This window comes from Ranitomeya variabilis, chromosome 4 (assembly GCF_051348905.1).
Source record: "Ranitomeya variabilis isolate aRanVar5 chromosome 4, aRanVar5.hap1, whole genome shotgun sequence".
NCBI lineage: Eukaryota > Metazoa > Chordata > Amphibia > Anura > Dendrobatidae > Ranitomeya > Ranitomeya variabilis.
In genome coordinates this window covers 145,648,637-145,672,685 of record NC_135235.1, presented here as the reverse complement: position 1 = coordinate 145,672,685, position 24,049 = coordinate 145,648,637, and the positions used below count along the sequence as shown (strand labels likewise).

The 24,049-nt window shown below is 41.8% G+C and overlaps 1 protein-coding gene across 2 annotated transcripts in view; it reads left to right on the top strand.

Moving 5' to 3' along the window:
- The window catches only part of GRID1 (glutamate ionotropic receptor delta type subunit 1), a 2,026,904-nt gene that overhangs the window by 1,764,487 nt on the left and 238,368 nt on the right, over positions 1–24,049 (top strand). For both annotated transcript variants that reach the window (XM_077259310.1, XM_077259311.1), the window contains exon 11: positions 9,590–9,914. In XM_077259310.1, coding sequence (XP_077115425.1) covers positions 9,590–9,914 — 325 coding nt within the window. The remainder of the gene's footprint in view (positions 1–9,589; positions 9,915–24,049) is intronic.

Genomic DNA, 24,049 nt, shown 5'->3' with positions numbered 1-24,049 from the left:
CGTTAGCAGGGTGTGCAATGAGACATGTAGCTAAACCCCCTGTCTTCTTTAAGAAAAGAAGCTGTAAAATTGTAACCTTCTTTTATTGATTGCAGATGTGACAGGAAAGGGTGAAACTATAGGATGCAATAACAGGATCATTTCAGAATTTATATCTGCACAGAGCATAAAACACAAATAGTCTGCAATACAGTAACATGAGGTAATACAAACTGATTATTACCTACTTAGTACAGCAAACGTATTGAAACACTGGATTGTAACACATTGATAGTGCTTACCAACTATACTTAGAGCAGGCTGTTTAAGGAGCATGAAGAAAACGAATGGTGCAGCTTCTCCTAAGATGCATGGAGGAGCAATGACTGCTGTTCCCTTCACAGTGTCATAATAAGACCACAATGCAACAGGAACAATCCCACAATGCCCCAGGAACTTCCCATAACAATTACATCACATTGCAAATTAAACTAGAATCTATGCATTAGACGGCCAGCAGATGGTGCTGTTATCTTTCAATATGAAATATAGGAAGGATTAATACATATAAAAATACAATGTCTGTAATATCGGAGACATAAAAAAAATGACTTAACTTTCTAGACAGCAATTATATGGCTGGACAGAACAATGACTACTGTGCTTTTTTTCTCAAGGTAAACTGACTGTGGTGTGTTTTTGAAATTCACAACATGTCAATTTCTGTTGTGTCTTATTTGTGGATTTTCTCTGTAGACTTGAACGAGATGATGAAAAATAAATGTAATTCATACAGCACATTATCAACAAAGTTTTATCATAGCTAAGTAACAGCAAGCATCTAAAACAAGGAAGTTTTGCAGAAAACATAACATACCAAAACTTTTTCTACCAAAACTACAGATGAAAAAACTAAAAAAAATGTGAAAAAATGCAAGTTATTTAACTTAGCTTAAAGGTGCAGAATTGCTACATAAAATCTGCAATATTAAAACCTCACTAAATACTCATGGTGGGAACTTAGCTTAATGATTTTAATTCTGAAATGAAGTTAATGAGAAAGACTTGATTGATGACTTACTAAGCTGGTGTGATATAGACATGGTTTTTATATCCTGGGCAACAGTGGAATATCTGTAACAAAGTTTTCACTTGCATATCGTTTATACAATGTGACAACTTTGGGCCCCTGCTTTTGCTGTGTCTGTGTGCATTGCTTCTGTACATTAATCTTATTCATACTGTTATTATTGGACAATAATATGGAACTAGCGCTAGTTCCCTTCTAAACCCAATCATGTCAGATTTTAAAATATTAGTTTATCAACACTGGTGTTCTGTATGCCAGTGTTAATTAGTGCATTGGAGTAAGATTTCCCAAGTTCATTAAGAGATGTGTACCTATATGTATTTGTTACAACTTTCAGCAGCCATGCGCTATCATAAGAAATCTACCCCAATCAGGAAATCAAGTACATTTATGTCAAGTTATAATAAATTCTTAAGCCATACTAAGCCATGGAACCTCCAGGCTAAGATTATCTGCATTTCAAAAATTTGGTGGAGCTGACCATGACTGGAGTAGACATGTAAAATGTTGCAAAGATTTTATGCATCTTTGAGAGTAGTAACATTTTTAGCAGTTGAACTTTAAACACTGCTGAAAGCTGATGAATCAGAACCTTAAGCTCCGAAATTAGGGCCAAAGCTGGCTGTGATCAGTAGGGATTAATACTGCAGGGAATATCAATGTGACTCAATTCTTCTTTGTTTCCAAAATTGAGCAATTTGGTGCAACTGCTTTTCTCTTAAAACTAACATCCAATACAAGATCTGTAAATATCAAAACCTTTTCGCCATTCAGTTTCAGCTTGTTTAATTTTTCCTATTGGTCATCATTACTTCCTACTTATCATTGTAGTCAAAAATCATTCCTATGAATGTATAAGCACACAGTGTCCTTTTTTGGGCAGGCAAATTCATTTGAATTTTCTTATCCAATCTGAGAAAATCTGGTGACTCAATTTTTTCTTTTTTTAGATTAGCTCATTTACACTGAGTCTTTACAATTGTCATTTTTGACCGCCTCAAAAAATCTGTACACATGCCCTAAGGGACAGTATGATTGGTGATCTTGCACTATGACCATAGTTCACCATGAGTAGCTGCCTTATAGAATATTTTCATAAAAGAGAACCTTTCTAATCCCTCTATGAGGATCTAGTGTCACGAGTCTCACGACCACTCTCTCAACAGTACAATAAACAGTGTTTAGTAATTTTTACACTCATTTGTGTCATTCTGCAGTCCCATCCAAGTTAAGAGCCAGTAGCTGATTTGAGGAGTGGATCTTTTTTTTCACTCAGTGTTCAATGGAATCTGTCATCAGGTTTTTCCATGTAATATGACAACAGCATCAAATTACAAGGTGCAACAATTATGAAAGAATCACAATTTTCTCTTCTGCAGATCCAGCAGATCTCAAGCTGTATTGAATCAGTAAATCACAGCCCAGTAATTAAAACATCAATGGAAATAGGGTCTCTACTCTCGGATTACATAGAAAAAGCCTGCTGACAAATTATCTTTCAGTCTGCAGTCTGCCTTATGATTGACAGAGCAGTAGACAGGAAGATCTGCTCACTGTTGTTCCACCAATCGATACTGTACTCACTTCATATATACACTGCTCAAAAAAATAAAGGGAACACTAAAATACAACATCCTAGATATCACTGGATGAAATATTCCAGTTTCAAATCTTTATTAGTTACATAATGGAATGTGTTGAGAACAGTAAAACATTAAAATGATCAATGTAGATAAAAATGGATATCCCAGGGAGGTCTGGACTTGGAATGATACTCAAAATCAAAGTGGAAAATCAAAATATGGGCTTATCGAACTTCAATGTAAATGCCTCGGGACAAAAAAATGATGCTCAGTAGTGTGAGTGGCCTCCATGTGCCTGTATTATCTTCATATAATGCCTGGGCCTGCTCCTGATGAGGCAGTGGATATTCTTCTGAGGTATCTCCTCCCTGTCCTGGATTAAAGCATCAGTCAACTCCTGGACATTCTGTGGTGCAACGTGGCATTGGTGGCTGGAACGAGACATAATGTTCCAACTGGGCTTTATTAGATTCAAGTCTGGTGAATGGGCAGTCCAGTCCATAGCATCAATGCCTTCATCATGCAGGAACTGCTGACAAACTTCAGCCACATGAGGCCAAGCATTGTCATGCATCAGAAGTAACACAGGGCCCACTGCACCTGCATATGGTCTCAAAATGTATCTGATAATTTAATCCCAGTACCTAATGGCTGTCAGGTACCTCTGGCTACCACATGGAGAGCTGTACAGCCCTGCAAAGAAATGCCTCGCCACACCATTACTGATCCACAATCTTCATGGTGTCTCCAGACTCTGTTACCTCTGTCCCATGTACTCAGTGTGAACATGCTCTCCTCAGTTAAGAGCACAGAGCACCAATGTCGAATCTGTCAATCGCCCTGCATGTGTTGGACTGTAAGCCCAACACCCACTTGTGGATGTTGGCCCTCATACCACCCTCATGGAGTCTGTTTTTGACAGCTTTAGGCTACTTTCACACTAGCGTCGTGCTTGCAGGATGCGTTTTTTTCTCCATAGACTAGCATTAGCGACACAGTGCGACGCATTGCCACACGTCGCAACCGTCGTGCGACGGACCGTCGCCACCAAAAAACGTTGCATATAACTTTTTTTGGTGCGCCGTGTCCAGCATTTCCGACCGCGCATGCGGAGCTGGAACTCCAGCCCCCTCCCCGCACCACACAATGGGGCAGCGGATGCGTTGAAAAACAGCATCCGCTGCCCCCATTGTGCGGCACTTCCACAGTATGCGTTGGTGCACCGCAACGTCGCATTGCGACATGCAGTGCATGACGCTAATGTGAAAGTAGCCTTAGAAGACACATGGATGTTAGTTACCGGCAGGAGGTCATTCTGCAGGGCTCTGGAACTGCTCCTCCTGTTTATCCTTGCACAAAGGAAGAGGTAGCAGTCCTGCTCCACATCTCCTGGTGTACTGACCTGTCTCTTGGTGTCCGCTCCATACTCTGGACACTGTGCTGACAGACACAGCTATCATTCTTGCCAAAGCTCAGATTGGTGTGCCATAGTTGTTGAGCTGCACTATCTGTGCAACTTCTGTGGGTTGTAGACACTGCCTCATGCTACTGTACAGTACCTCTAGGGGTGAAAGCAATGACAAAATGTAAAAGTGACCAAAATAGACAGCCAAAAATGATGAAAACAGAGAAATGGTTTGTGGTCTCCCCCACAGAACCACTCATTTATAGGGGTTGTCTTGCTAATTGCCCATCATTTCTACCGGTTGTCTGTTCCATTTGCACAATAGCAGGCTAAATCAACTCACAATCAGTGTTGCTTCATAACTGGTCAAATTGATTTCCCCAGAAGTGTGATATACTTGGAGTTACCATGTGTTGTTTAGGTGTTCCCTTTATTTTTTTGAAAAGTGTATATATATATATATATATATATATATATATATATATATATATATATATATATATATATACACACACAGTGGGTCAGAAAGTATTCAGACACCTTTCAATTTTTCACTCCTTATTTCATTGCAGCTATTTGGTAAATTCAAAAAAGTTCATTTTTTTAACATTAATGTACATTCTGCACCGAATTTTGACTGAAAAAAAAAAGAAATGTAGCAATTTTTGCAAACGTATTAACAAAGAAAAACTGAAATCTCACATGGTCAGAAGTATTCAGACACTTTGCTCAAACGCTCATATCTAAGTCACATGCTGTCCATTTCCTTGTGATCCTCCTTGACATGTTTCAACTCTTTCATTGGAGTCCAGCTATGTTTAATTAAAGTGATAGAACATGATTTGGAAAGGAAAACACCTGTCTTTATGAGAACTCACAGCTCACAGTGCATGTCAAACCAAATGAGATTCATGAGGTCAAAGGAACTGGCTAAGGAGCTCAGACACAGAAGTGTGGCAAGTACAGATTTGGCCAAGGTTACAACAACAAAATTTCTGCAGTATTCATTGCTCCTAAGAGCACAGTGGCTTCCATAATCCTTAAATGGAAGAAGTTTGGGGACACTAGAAGTCTTCCTAGACCTGGCCATCCAGCCAAACTAAGCAATCATGGGAGAAGAGCCTTGGTGAGAGAGGTAAAGAAGAAACCCATGATCACTGTGGCTGAGCTCCAGAGATGCAGTAGGGAGATGGGAGAAAGTTCCACAAAGTCAACTATCACAGCAGCCCTCCACCAGTCAGGCCTTTATGGCAGAGTGGCCCGACAGAAGCCTCTCCTCAATGCAAGACATATGAAAGCCCACATAGAGTTTGCTAAAAACACATGAAAGACTCCCAGACTATGAGAAATAAGATTCTCTAGTCTGATGAGATGTGAGTAGACCTTTTTGGTGATAATTCTAAGCGGTATGTATGGAGAAAACCAGGCACTGCTCATCACCTGCCCAATACAATCCAAACAGTGATACATGGTGGTGGCAGCATCATGCCTTGGGGGTTGTAGTAAAATATGTATAGGTATGAAAGTATGATTAGCACTAATTTAACATCTGTCCTGATACTGCAGGTCTCACAGGGGTCACAGCATATGTTGTCCTGAGAAGGCAGTCTCCTGTCTTCAATCTCGCCAGGGGACCTTGCTAAGGACCAGGAAGGGGACATGTTTCACACCTTCTGGCTCTTTTGAAGAGAGATGTCAATTGCAGCCTGACACTATCTATCTATGAGAAATGTTACACAAAGAGTTTCAGAGAAAATAATATATTCATTGGTGGAGTGGCCATGGTCCAGTCACAAACCAGCAATTTTAATATTAACCTGAGAGGCTGGTCTAGAAATTTGACCTCCAGGTTGACTCTATATATTAGGCCTAGACTCAAAGAAAGCTGTTCACATGTGGGGGCATTCTGGAAAGCTGATGTGATCCATTCCATATTTCTTCCACCCCCCCCCAGGGACAGAGAATCAAAATGAAAAGTTTGATATTTCTGCAAGTTATCCCTTTGTTTTATCATTGTTTTTGCATATTTGTATGTCACTTTTATTCCCATATTTATATATCCTTTTTATTGCAAGCATTGCACCTTTTCTATTAAAGCTTAAAACTTTAATAAGTATGTACCTTGTATATTCTAAAAGAATCCATAGCCTTAAAGTGTATGATCCTTATGATTGGCAGGCAATAGTAGTGATATTTCAGGGACTCATCGCCCGTGTGATCGGTGAGTGGTGGCAGCGTGTATGAGTGGGGGGTGTGGCCTGTTTCTGAGTGTGATTTATGCTCCCCATTACAGCATACGACAGAGGTTGAATGCTGGACTGAGTGAGAGGAGATAGATTAACCATTGCAGGCGCAACCCCAAGTTTTGTGCTGAGAAGTGGGTACATGACAGGGGTGTTTTTCAGCTGCTGAGACAGGACGACTGGTTGTCATTGAACGGAACATGAATGCAGACAAGTACAGAGATATCCAGGATAAAACCCTCTTCCAGTGTGCTCTGGGTATCAGACTTGGCCAAATGCAATGGCAAAAAACAACAAGGTACCGGGTGCACCACAATAAACCCTCAAATATATAACATAATAAAACTCAGGGTGCTACAAGATGCATGGAGAAGAAGAAAAAAGGCCAATGAATATAAACTGTGCACACCTGTAGTATAACATATCAAAGACTACTTTATTATCACCAAAGTACAAAATATGGTTAAAAACGTATTATGGATATTTGGACAATTTAAGATGGGTGTCACTACTGTGTTTTTAATATGTGTTTAACCATGTTTTGTACTTGATAATAAAGTAGTCTTTGATATGTTGTACTACTGGTGTGCACAGTTTATATGCAATAGCCTTTTTTTCTTTTGTTATAGGCTTGGCCGAAGTTTCACCTACCAACAAGACAATGACCCTAAGCACATAACTAAAATAACAAAGGAGTTGATTCAGAACAACTCTGTGAACATTCTTGAATGGCTCAGCCAGAGTCCTGACCTAAAAACAATTGAGCATCTCTGCAGAGACCTGAAAATGGCTGTCCACCAACGTTCCCCATCCAACCTGATGGAACTGAAGAGGATCTGCAAGGAAGAAAGGCAGAGGATCCAAAAATCCAGGTGTGAAAAACTTGTTGCATCATTCCCAAGAAGACTCATGGCTGTACTAGCTCAAAAGGATGCTTCTACTCAATACTGAGCAAAGGGTCTGAATACTTATGATGTGATACAGTTACATCCATATATATTTGAACGGAGACAATATTTTTCTAATTTTGGTTATAGACATTACCACAATGAATTTTAAACAAAACAATTCAGATGAAGTTGAAGTTCAGACTTTCAGCTTTCATTTGAGGGTATCCACATTAAAATTGGATTAAGGGTTTAGGAGTTTCAGCTCCTTAACATGTGCAACCTTGTTTTTAAAGGGACCAAAAGTAATTGGACAATTGACTCCAAGGCTATTTCATGGACAGGTGCAATCTCTTCGTTATGTCATTCTCAATTAAGCAGATAAAAGGCCTGGCGTTGATTTGAGGTGTGGTGCTTGCATTTGGAAGGTTTTGCTGTGAAGTAAACATGCAGTCAAAGGAGATCTCAATGCAGGTGAAACAAGCCATCCTTAAGCTGTGAAAACAGAAAAAACCCATCTGAGAAATTGCTACAATATTAGGAGTGGCAAAATCTACAGTTTGGTACATTTTAACAAAGAAAGAAAGCACTGGTGAACACATAAATGCAAAAAGACCTGGGCACCTACGGAAGACAACAGTGGTGGATGATCGCAGAATAATCTCCATGGTGAAGAGAAACCCCTTCACAACAGCCAACCAAGTGAACCACACTCTCCAGGAGGTAGGTGTATCAATATCCAAATCTACCATGAAGAGAAGACTGCATGAAAGTAAATACAGAGGGTTCACTGCACGGTGCTAGCTACTCATAAGCATCAAGAATAAAAAGGCTAGACTGGACTTTTCTAAAAAAAACATCTAAAAAAGCCAGCACAGTTCTGGAAGAACATTCTTTGGATAGATGAAACCAAGATCAACCTCTACCAGAATAATGGAAAGAGAAAAGTATGGCAAAGGCGTGGTACAGCTCATGATCCAAAGCATACCACCTCATCTGTAAAACACGGCGGAGGCAGGGTGATGGCTTGGGCATGCATGGCTGCCAGTGGCACTGGGTCACTAGTGTTTATTGATGATGTCACACAGGACAGAAGCAGCCAAATGAATTCTGAGGTATTCAGAGACATACTGTGTGCTCAGATCCAGCCAAATGCAGCCAAACTCATTGGTTGTCATTTCATACTACAGATGGACAATGATCCAAAACATAAAGCCAAAGCAACACAGGAGTTTATTAAAGCAAAGAATTGGAATATTCTTGAATGGCCAAGTCAGTCACCTGATCTCAACCCAATTGAGCATGCATTTCACTTATTAAAGATTAAACTTCAGACAGAAAGGCCCACAAACAAACAGCAACTGAAAACCACAGCACTTTCTGTACACACTGTGTGTGTATATATATATATATATATATATATATATATATATATATATATATATATATATATATATATATATACTGTATATATATACAGTATATATATATATATATATATATATAAATATATATATATATATATATATATATATATATATATATAATGTATGGCTTTGTTGCGGATTGTGCCTCCCTTACAAAGTACTGAACCTCATAATTCATTGTTAGCATCATACATCTTGGTGCCCATGTGCATAATTTTCTTTAATAAATACTTTATGTCTTTTAAAGATATACTTGTCAACCTCTTTAAGTCTTTTGCCCTGATTCTTCAAGCAGAGTTCTAGATTAAAACTGTTTCACATTTTCTGACCTTTCTTGTTTTTACTCCAGTGCCGGCCCAGCTCTGACAACGTTTTGAAAAGCACCCCCCCCAAATTCATTATAATTTATGCCACAAAAATGGCATAAATTACAGCAAAAATGTATGCTAGCCAATGGGTGCAGTAACATATCTGGTGCGCATGCGTGGCAGTTGTTTGTCATGTCAAACTTATTAAAACATGAATGCCCCTAATTAATTTGCCTCATTTTACACCAATGCTCACTTCATTAAGACTGATGTACAACATGCCAGTCTTAGTGAATCCAAGCCTTCAGGTATGAGATGTATAGATTGTAACAAACAACACTAGCAACAAGTATTGATTTTGAAAATGGTGGCAAATTCTAATCTTGTTTTAGAAAGCAAATTCATTATATGATGATTCATTTTAGTTTGCAATGCAATTGCAATGTTTTAAATTTTGACATTTTTTCCCATAATTGAAAAAAGCTTAATGTGATATAATTACATTTGGATCAATTTGATTGATTTAATGCACAAAACATCTGTAGCTTTATCCAAACATTCATTGCTTTTCTTTAATTATGTTAATAATTAATCCCCTCTAGTTAAATGTGTGTAAATATCAATGGTTGGTTGTGATGAAGTTTAATCAATGTCATTGTTTTTATAGAGAGCCGACATTGCTGTGTCAGCGATCACAATAACACCAGAGCGGGAAAGTGTGGTGGATTTCAGCAAACGTTACTTGGATTACTCAGTAGGAATTCTAATTAAAAAACCTGAGGAAAGAATAAATATTTTTTCGCTCTTTGCACCTTTCGATTTTGCTGTCTGGGCTTGCATTGCTGCAGTTATACCAGTAGTTGGCGTGCTCATATTTGTTTTGAACCGTATTCAGGCAGTAAGAGCTCAGAGTGCATCACAAGCCAGTCCATCTACGTCCTCTACATTACACAGTGCCATATGGATTGTATATGGGGCATTTGTACAGCAAGGTGAGTGCATAATAATATTCCACAATCCTATTGATTTTAGAACACATTTATGGTAAAAATATTGAAGCTAACCTGTCAAGTTAAAATTTCAGTCCAGTCTGCAAGCAGAATAATTTGTTCACCTAAATCTCTGCTTATTCTGGTCTTTTTAGTCAAATGGGCAGATCTAATTAGTGACGGAGAGCTGTTGTGAATTCTGTTCTTGGACTCCCTCCTGTGGTCATGAATGGTACTTTGGTTAGTTCTGCTCTTGGGCTCCCTCTGGTGGCTTCGAGCGGAACTGCTGATCACTAGGTTGGCTTTGTCAGCTGCTCTCGTTATGTTGCTATGCTGCTTCCCTATTTAACTCCACTCAGATCGTTACCTGATGCCAGCTGTCAATGTATCAGAATTGGTTCAGATCTCTCTTGGACTTCTCTGAGGACCTGTCTACTCCAGCAGAAGCTAAGTCCCTGCTAGTTCATTTGTTGTTACTGCTGCCTGAATATATTTTTAGCACTGCTAAATTCTAGTCCAGTTTGCTATCATGATGTTTCCTTGCTATCTGGAAGCTCTGGGGTGCAGTGGTGCACCTCCACACCGTGAGTCGGTGCGGGGGTCTTTTTGCATACTCTGCGTGGTTTTGTAGTTTTTTTATGCTGACCGCATAGTATTCTTTTCTATCCTCTGACTATTTAGTAAGTCTGGCCTCCTATGCTAAAACCTGTTTCATTCCTTTGTTTGTGACTTTCCTCTTAACTCACAGTCAATATATGTGGGGGGCTGCCTTTACCTTTGGGGGATTTCTCTGAGGCAAGGTTAGGCTTCTATTTCTATCTTTAGGGGTAGTTAGCTCTTAGGCTGTGAAGAGGCGTCTAGGGAGAGTTAGGTACGCTCCACGGCTATTTCTAGTGTGTGCGATAGGAGTAGAGTTTGCGGTCAGCAGTGTTCCCACTTCCCCAGAGCTAGTTCCGTTTTTTGAGTTTACTCATCAGGTCATTCCAGGTGCTCCTAACCACCAGGTCCATAACAGTACAGCTGGCCGTAAAGTGTTAATGCATCTCAAAAGAGGGATAAGAGAGGTTCTGAACCCATTTTTTTTTCTTTGCAGTGTGTTTTGTCTCTCTTTTCCCCTTAACCCCTGGGTGGTTCAGGACACAGGAGTAGATATGGATATTCAAGGTCTGTCCTCTTGTGTGGATCATCTCACTGCAAGGGTACAAAGCATTCAAGATTATGTAGTTCAGAATCCGATGTTAGAGCCTAGAATTCCAATTCCTGAGTTGTTGTCTGGGGATAGATCTACGTTTCTGAATTTCAAAAATAATTGTTAAACTGTTTCTTGCTTTGAAACCCCGCTCCTCTGGTGACCCCATTCAGCAAGTAAAAATTATTATTTCTTTGTTTCGTGGTGACCCTCAAGACTGGGCATTCTCCCTTGCGCCAGGAGATCCTGCATTGCTTAATGTAGATGCGTTTTTTCTGGCGCTTAGATTGCTTTATGATGAACCAAATTCAGTGGATCAGGCTGAGAAAATTATGCTAGCTTTGTGTCAGGGTCAGGATGAAGCGGAGATATATTGTCAGAAGTTTAGAAAATGGTCTGTGCTTACTCAATGGAATGAGTGTGCCCGGGCAGCAATTTTTAGAAAGGGTCTTTCTGAAGCCCTTAAGGATGTTATGGTGGGATTCCCCACGCCTGCTGGTCTGAATGAGTCAATGTCCTTGGCCATCCAAATTGATCGAAGTTTGCGCGAGCGCAAAATTGTGCACAGTTTGGCGGTGTCCTCTGAGCAGAGGCCTGAGCTTATGCAATGTGATAGAACTTTGACCAGAACTGAACGGCAAGAACACAGACGTCAGAATAGGCTGTGTTTTTACTGTGGTGACCCCACTCATGCTATCTCTGATTGTCCTAAGCGCACTAAGCGGTTCGCTAGGTCTATCACCATTGGTACTGTACAGCCTAAATTTCTTTTGTCTGTTACTTTGATTTGCTCTTTGTCATCCTACTCGGTTATGGCATTTGTGGATTCAGGCGCTGCCCTGAATTTGATGGACTTGGAGTTTGCCAGGCGCTGTGGTTTTTTCTTGGAGCCTTTGCAGTATCCTATTCCATTAAGGGGAATTGATGCCACGCCGTTGGCCAAGAATAAACCTCAGTACTGGACTCAGTTGACCATGTGCATGGCTCCTGCACATCGGGAAGATGTTCGCTTTTTGGTGTTGCATAATTTGCATGATGTGGTCGTGTTGGGTTTGCCATGGCTACAGGTTCATAATCCAGTATTGGATTGGAAATCAATGTCTGTGTCTAGTTGGGGTTGCAAGGGGTACATGGCGATGTTCCATTGGTGTCAATTTCTGCTTCCACTCCTTCTGAAGTCCCTGAGTTTCTGTCGGATTACCAGGATGTATTTGATGACCTCAAATCCAGTGTCCTACCCCCTCATAGGGATTGTGATTGTGCTATTAATTTGATTCCTGGTAGTAAGTTTCCTAAGGGCCAACTTTTCAATTTATCCGTGCTAGAGCACGCCGCTATGCGGACTTATGTGAAGGAGTCCTTGGAGAAAGGGCATATTCGCCCATCTTCGTCACCGTTGGGAGTAGGGTTCTTTTTTGTGGCCAAGAAGGATGGTTCTCTGAGACCCTGTATAGATTACCGCCTTCTTAATAAAATCACGGTCAAATTTCAGTACCCTTTGCCTCTGCTGTCTGATTTGTTTGCTCGGATTAAGGGGGCTAGTTGGTTTACCAAGATAGATCTTCGAGGGGCATATAACCTTGTGCGTATTAAACAGGGCGATGAATGGAAAACAGCATTTAATATGCCCGAGGGCCATTTTGAGTACCTGGTAATGCCATTCGGGCTTTCAAATGCTCCATCTGTGTTTCAGTCCTTTATGCATGACATCTTCCGAAAGTATCTGGATAGATTCATGATTGTATATTTGGATGATATTTTGGTCTTTTCGGATGATTGGGAGTCTCATGTGAAACAGGTCAGAATGGTATTCCAGGTCCTTCATGCTAATTCCTTGTTTGTGAAGGGGTCTAAATGTCTCTTCGGAGTTCAGAAGGTTTCCTTTTTGGGCTTCATTTTTTCCCCTTCTACTATCGAGATGGATCCTGTTAAAGTTCAGGCCATTTATGATTGGACTCAACCTACATCTGTGAAGAGCCTCCAGAAATTCCTGGGCTTTGCTAATTTTTACCGTCGCTTCATCGCTAATTTTTATAGTGCGGTTAAACCTTTGACTGATTTGACAAAGAAAGGTGCTGATGTGGTGAATCGGTCCTCTGCGGCCGTTGAGGCTTTTCAGGAGCTGAAACGTTGTTTTTCTTCAGCCCCTGTGTTGCGTCAGCCAGATGTTTCGCTCCCTTTTCAGGTCGAGGTTGATGCTTCTGAGATTGGAGCAGGGGCTATTTTGTCTCAAAGAAGTTCTGATGGCTCTGTGATGAAGCCATGTGCCTTCTTTTCTAGAAAGTTTTCGCCTGCTGAGCGTAATTATGATGTTGGCAATCGGGAGCTGCTGGCTATGAAGTGGGCATTCGAGGAGTGGCGACATTGGCTTGAGGGAGCCAAGCACCGCGTGGTGGTCTTGACGGATCACAAAAATCTGACTTATCTCGAGTCTGCCAAGCGGTTGAATCCTAGACAAGCTCGATGGTCGCTGTTTTTCTCCCGTTTCGATTTTGTGGTCTCATACCTTCCAGGTTCTAAGAATGTGAAGGCGGATGCCCTTTCTAGGAGTTTTGTGCCTGATTCTCCGGGAGTCCCTGAGCCGGATGGTATTCTCAAAGAGGGGGTAATTCTGTCTGCCATCTCCCCTGATTTGCAGTGGGTGCTGCAGGAGTTTCAGGCTGATAGACCTGACCGTTGTCCAGTGGAGAAATTGTTCGTCCCTGATAGATGGACTAGCAGTTATTTCTGAGGTTCATTGCTCAGTGTTGGCTGGTCATCCTGGGATTTTTGGTACCAGAGATTTGGTGGCTAGGTCCTTTTGGTGGCCTTCCTTGTCACGGGATGTGCGTTCTTTTGTGCAGTCCTGTGGGACTTGTGCTCGGGCTAAGCCCTGCTGTTCTCGTGCCAGTGGGTTGCTTTTGCCCTTGCCAGTCCCGAAAAGGCCTTGGACGCATGTTTCAATGGATTTTATTTCAGATCTTCCTATTTCTCAAAGGATGTCTGTCATCTGGGTGGTTTGTGATCGCTTTTCTAAGATGGTCCATTTGGTACCCTTGCCTAAATTACCTTCTTCCTCTGATTTGGTGCCATTATTTTTTCAACATGTGGTTCATTTGCATGGCATTCCGGAGAACATTGTGTCGGACAGAGGTTCCCAGTTTGTCTCTAGGTTTTGGCGGTCCTTTTGTGCTAAGATGGGCATTGATTTGTCTTTTTCTTCGGCTTTCCATCCTCAAACAAATGGCCAAACCGAACGAACCAACCAGACTTTGGAAACCTATCTGAGATGCTTTGTTTCTGCTGATCAGGATGATTGGGTGACCTTTTTGTCATTGGCTGAGTTCGCCCTTAATAATCGGGCTAGTTCGGCTACTTTGGTTTCGCCTTTTTTTTTGCAATTCTGGTTTTCATCCTCGTTTTTCTTCGGGGCAGGTTGAGCCTTCTGACTGTCCTGGTGTGGATTCTGTGGTGGACAGGTTGCAGCAAATTTGGACTCACGTAGTGGACAATCTGACGTTGTCCCAGGAGAAGGCTCATCATTTCGCTAACCGCCGTCGTTGTGTTGGTCCCCGACCTCGGGTTGGGGATTTGGTTTGGTTGTCTTCTCGTTATGTTCCTTTGAAGGTTTCTTCTCCTAAGTTTAAGCCTCGTTTCATTGGTCCTTATAAGATTTCTGAAATTCTCAACCCTGTGTCATTTCGTTTGGTCCTTACAGCTTCTTTTGCCATTCATAATGTGTTCCATAGGTCGTTGTTGCGGAGGTACGTGGTGCCTATGGTTCCCTCCGTTGATCCTCCTGCTCCGGTGTTGGTTGAGGGGGAGTTGGAGTATGTGGTGAAAAAGATTTTGGATTCTCGTATTTCGAGACGGAAGCTTCAGTACCTGGTTAAGTGGAAGGGCTATGGTCAGGAGGATAATTCCTGGGTTGTTGCCTCCGATGTCCATGCTGCCGATTTAGTTTGTGCCTTTCATTTGGCTCGTCCTGATCAGCCTGGGGGCCCTGGTGAGGGTTCGGTGACCCCTCCTCAGGGGGGGTACTGTTGTAAATTCCGTTCTCGGACTCCCTCCTGTGGTCATGAATGGTACTTTGGTTAGTTCTGCTCTTGGGCTCCCTCTGGTGGCTTCGAGCAGAACTGCTGATCACTAGGTTGGCTTTGTCAGCTGCTCTCGTTATGTTGCTATGCTGCTTCCCTATTTAACTCCACTCAGATCGTTACCTGATGCCAGCTGTCAATGTATCAGAATTGGTTCAGATCTCTCTTGGACTTCTCTGAGGACCTGTCTACTCCAGCAGAAGCTAAGTCCCTGCTAGTTCATTTGTTGTTACTGCTGCCTGAATATATATATATATATATATATATATATATATATATATATATATATATATATATATATTTAGCACTGCTAAATTCTAGTCCAGTTTGCTATCATGATGTTTCCTTGCTAGCTGGAAGCTCTGGGGTGCAGTGTTGCACCTCCACACCATGAGTTGGTGCGGGGGTCTTTTTGCATACTCTGCGTGGTTTTGTAGTTTTTTTATGCTGACCGCATAGTATTCTTTTCTATCCTGTGACTATTTAGTAAGTCTGGCCTCCTATGCTAAAACCTGTTTCATTCATGTGCTTGTGACTTTCCTCTTAACTCACAGTCAATATATGTGGAAGGCTGCCTTTACCTTTGGGGGATTTCTCTGAGGCAAGGTTAGGCTTCTATTCCTATCTTTAGGGGTAGTTAGCTCTTAGGCTGTGAAGAGGCGTCTAGGGAGAGTTAGGTACGCTCCACGGCTATTTCTAGTGTGTGCGATAGGAGTAGAGTTTGCGGTCAGCAGAGTTCCCACTTCCCCAGAGCTAGTTCCGTTTTTTGAGTTTACTCATCAGGTCATTCCAGGTGCTCCTAACCACCAGGTCCATAACAGAGAGCATGCTTATAAAGGGAAGGCTGTCAATTGCTGATTAGGGACACCCACTTTACCGAAAAACCAGAAAAAGCTAATATTTATTTGAATAAAGCACAAATTGAACAATGAATCTTTCTTTACAAAACTTATGAATCAGTCTTCTCAATATTTCCTCCTCTGTAGCATGCTTTCTGTAAATTGAAAATTAGACTGCAATGTTACAAGAAGACCAAATTCTTTCAGTTACTCCTATAAACCTTTAAAGAGAGAGCTGCAAATTCGTGTCTCATAAAATTGTGGTTAGGTTGGGGGCCCCACTAGTGAGATTGCAACATTTAAGTTATGTGCACTTGATTTTTCTGACAAATTCTGCCTAGAACCCACCTTAAATAGTGCTGAAAATGCTACAAAGAATGAACATAGTACGCAATGTAAAAAGTTCTTGCTTGGCATATGCTCCATCTTTTGCCATTTTTCTTAATTGCTTCCGATTTCAAATGGGAAGAAGTGGTTAAAAATGTAGCATGTTCATTGATTTGGTAGCTTCTGCTTGGAAGCTACTTGCTATTTAAAGTTTAAAAACAAGACTCTGGCAGCAAAACCACTGCAAAAACTATGGAAAAAATGGCAACAAATATGCTTCAGGAAAATCATGAAATCATTTTTACTTGCAAAATGTATGCAAGCATCCAAAAAATGCCATATGTGCATATTAGACTTTTTTGCATATCCTGTTACCCTGTTGTTGTACCACTTGTATCTAAAATGCAAATACCCGTTTGAAATAATTATACAACTTTTATAATTTTTAAATACTTAAAATGGTAAAAAAAAAGTTATTGCATAAAGTTCATAGTTTTGTCATGGGCAGAAAAATACAAAATTAGAATGGTAGAATAGGTATATAAAAAGTTAAATGTGCTCTTATTTTATTACATTTTGTCTTCAGAAAAATGAATAAAGTTAACTTCATAAACCTTCGAGAACAGTTTTTGATTTAATTTTTTTTTGTTTAGTAGAAAATTATTACTGGGGTGTTATACTGCCTTTTACTTCTTGTAAAATGTAATTTATTTAATTTATTTCACAAAGTCTGCAGCCACTGACAACTCTCCCATCACTCTTTCTCACTATCAATTTATTCTATGTATTATTTGCACATTATTGCTATGGCTCTCATTTTCTAACTTCTCAACACTGCATTGTATGTCCAATCTGTTTAAGCCTTTCACTCTGTTTCTCTAATACTGTGCAGTGCAGTGGGGAGTCTTCTTTCTTGGCTATAATATGATAATATTGGTGCTGCATTCCCTGCCTTAGCTTTTATACAGAATTTGAGAGTTTATCTTGATTAGCTGCACTATACAGTGTGCTGTGATAGCTGGAAGGCATTAGAGAAAAGCCTGTATGGCCATAGAAAAGGTCACTTTAGCTCTCTATGGATTATTTAAATCTTCAGCAATGTGTAATATCAAATTTCAAATTGTTTGAATCCATTGAGACCTTTGAATTTTATAAAATCATTCTTCTCTATTGGCTGAAGTAACTACCTGATAGATTCATAAGATAATCCCCCAATTCTTTTGTCTTTATACAGTTATTTTAGTTACAGTACTATTAATGGATGTTTAAGAGGTAGCTTTTATTTTCCACTGTCTTATTAGGATTTGTATATTCAGGGATTCTCAAATTATTTCACTGACCAATTCATGGTGATGCTAAAACCTCAAGCAAATACTACCATGCAGAACTCATATTTTCTCCAAAGCATAATCACCAATTGTTCATTGAGCACTGCCTGCTAGAGACAAATACATTTCCCAAAGTTCAATTTGGAATCATTCTCTTAAATTAGGTGCCAGATTTGAATTTGTCTGAATAAAATTGGTCTGAAATGAAAATGTCTAAATTGGCGTTTATAGTGAGTACTATCCAGAACCCAAAGCATAATACATGGATAGGATGAAATGGGTTAAATAATATAACATATTATGTTGACCTTTCCAATGCTCCGCCTGACTCCTTACGCCACCACCATTGCTGCCACGGCTTTCTGGCCCTCTGCAAGGGACTTCAGTGCTTCCACTGTAGGCCACAGCATCGAAAGAACTGAAGACCCGTGCAGTGGACTGTGAAGCAGTGGCACAGACATCAAAAGGAGTTGGTTGAAAGCTTAAGATAGGTAAATATAATGTATTTTTTACTTTAATTTTAACCTTTTGCAACCCTCAAAAGAATTTATAAAAATGGCGGACAGCCAATATAAAAATGCTTTGCGCAGTTCTAGTGCCAACCAAATATCACCATGCTGCATACTTAATTACTCCTAGGTACAATAAATACCACAGTAATTCAGTTATGAGTCTGTGGTCAATAGGGTCATTACTTCAGAGCCCCTTTTAAAATTAAAATAGTGGATACTCTTGCAGTGGTGCTGTTGCATTTTATTTATAAAAATAGCTTTTTATTAAGCCTGGTATTTGGTTCTGCTTGGATGTAAATCCTGAAGATGAAGTCCCGTGGAAGCGCACAGGCACGAAACGGCTGTCTGTTGTGAATTTGGATTCTGGGCTCCCCCGGTGGCCGCTTGTGGAATTGGACTTGTCATCCTCTTTCCTGTTTCACCTGGTTCCATCAGTAGTGGGTGTCGCTATTTAAGCTCATTTCTCTGGTGGTTTCTTGCCGGTCAACAATGTTATCTGATGCCTCTCAGTGCTTGTTCCTGCTTCTAGACTACTACTAGATAAGTTGGACTTTTGTCCTAGTTTTGTTTTGCCTATTTGTTCCAGTTCACAGCTGAAGTTTTGTTACTGTGTCTGGAAAGCTCTCGTTGATCAGGGATTGCTACTCTGGCGTTATGAGTTAATGCCAGAGTTTAAGGTAATCTCTGGATGGTGTTTTGTTAGTGTTTTTCTGCTGACCATGAAAGTATACTATCTGTCTTCTGCTATCTAGTAAGCGGACCTCAAATTTGCTAAGACTATTTTCCTGCTGCGTTTGTTGTTTCATCTGAACTCACCGTCATTATATGTGGGGGGCTACTGTCTTCTTTGGAAATATTTCTCTAGAGGTGAGCCAGGTCTTATATTTCCCTCTGCTAGCTATTTAGGTCTTAGGCCAGAGCTGGGCATCTAGCGATAAATAGGAAATGCTACCTGGCTATTTCTAGTTGCGCGGCAGGCTTAGTTCATGGTCAGTATAGTTCCATCTTCCGAGAGCTTGTCCCTCTATAGGCTTGCTATGATCTCTGCCTGCAGAGATCATGACAGTTTGACCGGCCACTAAAGTGTTAAAGACCCAGGTTTAGAAAGGAGAGTTATAAGAAGTCTGCTGGAATTTTTTTTTTTTTTTTTTTTTTTTTCCTCCAGTCTGCCTTGCTGCAGTCTTTTTTCTCTCTCTCCTCCTAATCTCTGTATGCTCTGTGTGCACCTGACAATAATGGATCTCCAGAGTGTAACTGCGGGTTTGAATAATCTCATCATGAAAGTACAAAATTTACAAGATTTTGTGGTACATGCTCCGGTATCTGAGCCGAGAATTCCTTTGCCGGAGTTCTTCACAGGGAATAGAGCTAGCTTCCAGAATTTCCGAAATAATTGTAAGCTTTATTTGTCCCTGAAGTCTCGTTCAGCTGGAGACCCTGCTCAGCAGGTTAGGATTGTGATTTCCTTGCTCAGGGGTGACCCTCAAGATTGGGCCTTCTCATTGCCAGCAGGGGATCCTGCGTTACGCGATGTGGATGCGTTTTTTCTGGCCTTGGGCTTGCTTTATGAGGAACCTCATTTGGAACTTCAGGCAGAAAAAACTTTGATGGCACTATCTCAGGGGCAAGACGAAGCTGAAGTTTTCTGCCAAAAATTCCGTAAATGGTCTGTGCTTACTCAGTGGAATGAGTGCGCCTTGGCGGCAACTTTCAGAGAAGGTCTCTCTGATGCCATTAAGGATGTTATGGTGGGGTTCCCTTTGCCTGCAGGTCTGAATGAGTCCATGACAATGGCTATTCAGATTGATAGGCGTCTGCGGGAGCGCAAACCGGTGCACCATCTGGCGGTGTCTATGGAAAAGACGCCAGAAAGTATGCAGTGTGATAGAATTCTGTCCAGGAGCGAGCGACAGAATTTTAGACGGAAGAATGGATTGTGTTTCTATTGTGGGGATTCTACTCATGTTATATCGGCATGCTCTAGGCGTACAAAGAAGCTTGATAAGTCTGTTTCCATTGGCACCATTCAGTCTAAGTTTATTTTGTCTGTAACCCTGATTTGCTCTTTGTCATCCATTGCCACGGACGCCTATGTTGACTCTGGCGCCGCTCTGAGTCTTATGGATTGGTCCTTTGCCAATCGTTGTGGTTTTGATTTAGAGCCTTTGGAGACTCTTATTCCTCTGAAGGGGATTGACTCCACCCCATTGGCTAATAATAAACCACAATACTGGACACAAGTAACCATGCGTATCAATCCGGATCACCAGGAGATTATTCGTTTCCTGGTGCTGTATAATTTACATGACGATTTGGTACTGGGATTGCCATGGTTGCAGTCTCACAACCCAGTCTTGGACTGGAGAGCAATGTCTGTGTTGAGCTGGGGATGTAAGGGTATTCATGGGGACGTACCTTTGGTTTCTATTTCGTCGTCCATTCCCTCTGAAGTCCCTGAGTTCCTCTCTGATTATCAAGACGTCTTTGACGAACCCAAGCTTGGGTCGTTACCTCCGCACCGTGAGTGCGATTGTGCCATAGATTTGATACCGGGTTGTAAATATCCAAAGGGTCGTTTGTTTAATTTGTCTGTGCCGGAACATGCTGCTATGCGGGAATATATAAAGGAGTCTTTGGAAAAGGGACATATTCGTCCATCTTCTTCTCCCTTGGGAGCTGGGTTTTTCTTTGTCTCAAAAAAAGACGGCTCTTTGAGACCATGTATTGATTATCGGCTTCTGAATAAGATCACTGTTAAGTATCAATACCCATTGCCATTGCTTACTGATTTGTTTGCTCGTATAGAGGGTGCTAAGTGGTTCTCTAAAATTGATCTTCGTGGGGCGTATAATTTGGTGCGGATCAGGCAGGGGGATGAGTGGAAGACCGCATTTAATACGCCCGAGGGCCACTTTGAGTATTTGGTCATGCCTTTTGGTCTTTCTAATGCCCCTTCAGTTTTCCAGTCTTTTATGCATGATATCTTCCGCGATTTTCTGGATAAATTTATGATAATATATCTGGATGATATTCTGATTTTTTCTGATGACTGGGACTCTCATGTCCAGCAGGTCAGGAGAGTTTTTCAGGTTCTGCGGTCTAATTCTTTATGTGTGAAGGGGTCTAAGTGCGTTTTTGGGGTCCAGAAAATTTCCTTTTTGGGGTATATTTTTTCTCCCTCTTCCATTGAGATGGATCCCGTCAAGGTGCAAGCTATTTGTGACTGGACTCAGCCCTCCTCTCTTAAGGGTCTTCAGAGATTTTTGGGCTTTGCCAACTTTTACCGCCGATTTATTGCTGGTTTTTCGGATGTCGTTAAACCACTGACTGATTTGACCAGACAAGGCGCTGATGTTGCTAATTGGTCCCCTCATGCTGTAGAGGCCTTTCAGGAGCTTAAGCGCCGTTTTGCCTCTGCCCCTGTGTTGCGTCAGCCTGATGTGAATCTGCCTTTTCAGGTTGAGGTTGACGCTTCGGAGATCGGAGCTGGGGCAGTGTTGTCGCAGAAAGGTTCCGACTGCTCCGTCATTAGGCCTTGTGCCTTCTTTTCTCGCAAATTTTCGCCCGCAGAGCGGAATTATGATGTTGGGAATCGGGAGCTTTTGGCCATGAAGTGGGCGTTTGAGGAGTGGCGCCATTGGCTCGAGGGGGCTAGGCATCAGGTGGTGGTATTGACTGACCACAAAAATTTGATTTATCTTGAGACTGCCAGACGCCTGAATCCTAGACAGGCGCGCTGGTCTTTATTTTTTTCTCGCTTTAATTTTGTGGTGTCATACCTACCGGGTTCTAAGAATGTTAAGGCAGATGCCCTTTCTAGGAGTTTTGACCCGGACTCTCCTGGTAATTCTGAACCCACAGGTATCCTTAGGGAGGGAGTAATTTTGTCGGCCGTTTCTCCTGATCTGCGGCGGTCCTTGCAAGAGTTTCAGGCGGATAGACCGGATCGTTGTCCGCCTGATAGACTGTTTGTTCCGGATGATTGGACCAGCAGAGTCATCTCTGAGGTACATTCTTCTGCATTGGCAGGTCATCCCGGAATTTTTGGTACCAGGGATTTGGTGGCAAGATCCTTCTGGTGGCCTTCCCTGTCACGAGATGTGCGAGTCTTTGTGCAGTCATGTGACGTTTGTGCTCGGGCCAAGTCTTGTAGTTCTCGGGCTAGCGGACTGCTGTTGCCCTTGCCTATTCCTAAGAGGCCTTGGACACACATCTCGATGGATTTTATTTCAGATCTGCCTGTTTCCCAGAAGATGTCTGTCATCTGGGTGGTCTGTGACCGTTTCTCTAAAATGGTCCATTTGGTTCCTCTGCCCAAGTTGCCTTCTTCTTCTGAGTTGGTTCCTCTGTTTTTTCAGAATGTTGTCCGATTGCACGGTATTCCTGAGAATATTGTTTCTGACAGAGGTACCCAATTTGTGTCTAGATTTTGGCGGGCATTCTGTGCTAGGATGGGCATAGATTTGTCTTTTTCATCTGCTTTTCACCCTCAGACTAATGGCCAGACCGAGCGGACTAATCAGACCCTTGAGACATATCTGAGGTGTTTTGTCTCTGCTGACCAGGATGATTGGGTTGCTTTTTTGCCATTGGCAGAGTTCGCCCTCAATAATCGGGCCAGTTCTTCCACCTTGGTGTCCCCGTTTTTCTGTAATTCGGGGTTTCACCCTCGATTTTCCTCCGGTCAGGTGGAATCCTCGGATTGTCCTGGAGTGGATGCGGTGGTGGAGAGATTGCATCACATCTGGGGGCAGGTTATGGACAATTTGAAGTTGTCCCAGGAGAAGACTCAGCGTTTTGCCAACCGTCATCGTCGTGTTGGTTCTCGGCTTTGTGTTGGAGATTTAGTGTGGTTGTCTTCTCGTTTTGTCCCTATGAGGGTCTCTTCTCCTAAGTTTAAACCTCGGTTCATCGGCCCTTATAGAATATTGGAGATTCTTAATCCTGTTTCTTTCCGTTTGGACCTCCCTGCGTCCTTTTCCATTCATAACGTTTTTCATCGGTCGTTATTGCGCAGGTATGAGGTACCTGTTGTACCTTCAGTTGAGCCTCCTGCTCCGGTGTTGGTTGAGGGTGAGTTGGAGTACGTTGTGGAGAAAATTTTGGACTCTCGTGTTTCCAGACGGAAACTCCAGTATCTGGTTAACTGGAAGGGTTACGGCCAGGAGGATAATTCTTGGGTCAATGCATCTGATGTTCATGCTTCTGATCTTGTTCGTGCCTTCCATAGGGCTCATCCTGGTCGCCCTGGTGGATCTGGTGAGGGTTCGGTGCCCCCTCCTTGAGGGGGGGGTACTGTTGTGAATTTGGATTCTGGGCTCCCCCGGTGGCCGCTTGTGGAATTGGACTTGTCATCCTCTTTCCTGTTTCACCTGGTTCCATCAGTAGTGGGTGTCGCTATTTAAGCTCATTTCTCTGGTGGTTTCTTGCCGGTCAACAATGTTATCTGATGCCTCTCAGTGCTTGTTCCTGCTTCTAGACTACTACTAGATAAGTTGGACTTTTGTCCTAGTTTTGTTTTGCCTATTTGTTCCAGTTCACAGCTGAAGTTTTGTTACTGTGTCTGGAAAGCTCTCGTTGATCAGGGATTGCTACTCTGGCGTTATGAGTTAATGCCAGAGTTTAAGGTAATCTCTGGATGGTGTTTTGTTAGTGTTTTTCTGCTGACCATGAAAGTATACTATCTGTCTTCTGCTATCTAGTAAGCGGACCTCAAATTTGCTAAGACTATTTTCCTGCTGCGTTTGTTGTTTCATCTGAACTCACCGTCATTATATGTGGGGGGCTACTGTCTTCTTTGGAAATATTTCTCTAGAGGTGAGCCAGGTCTTATATTTCCCTCTGCTAGCTATTTAGGTCTTAGGCCA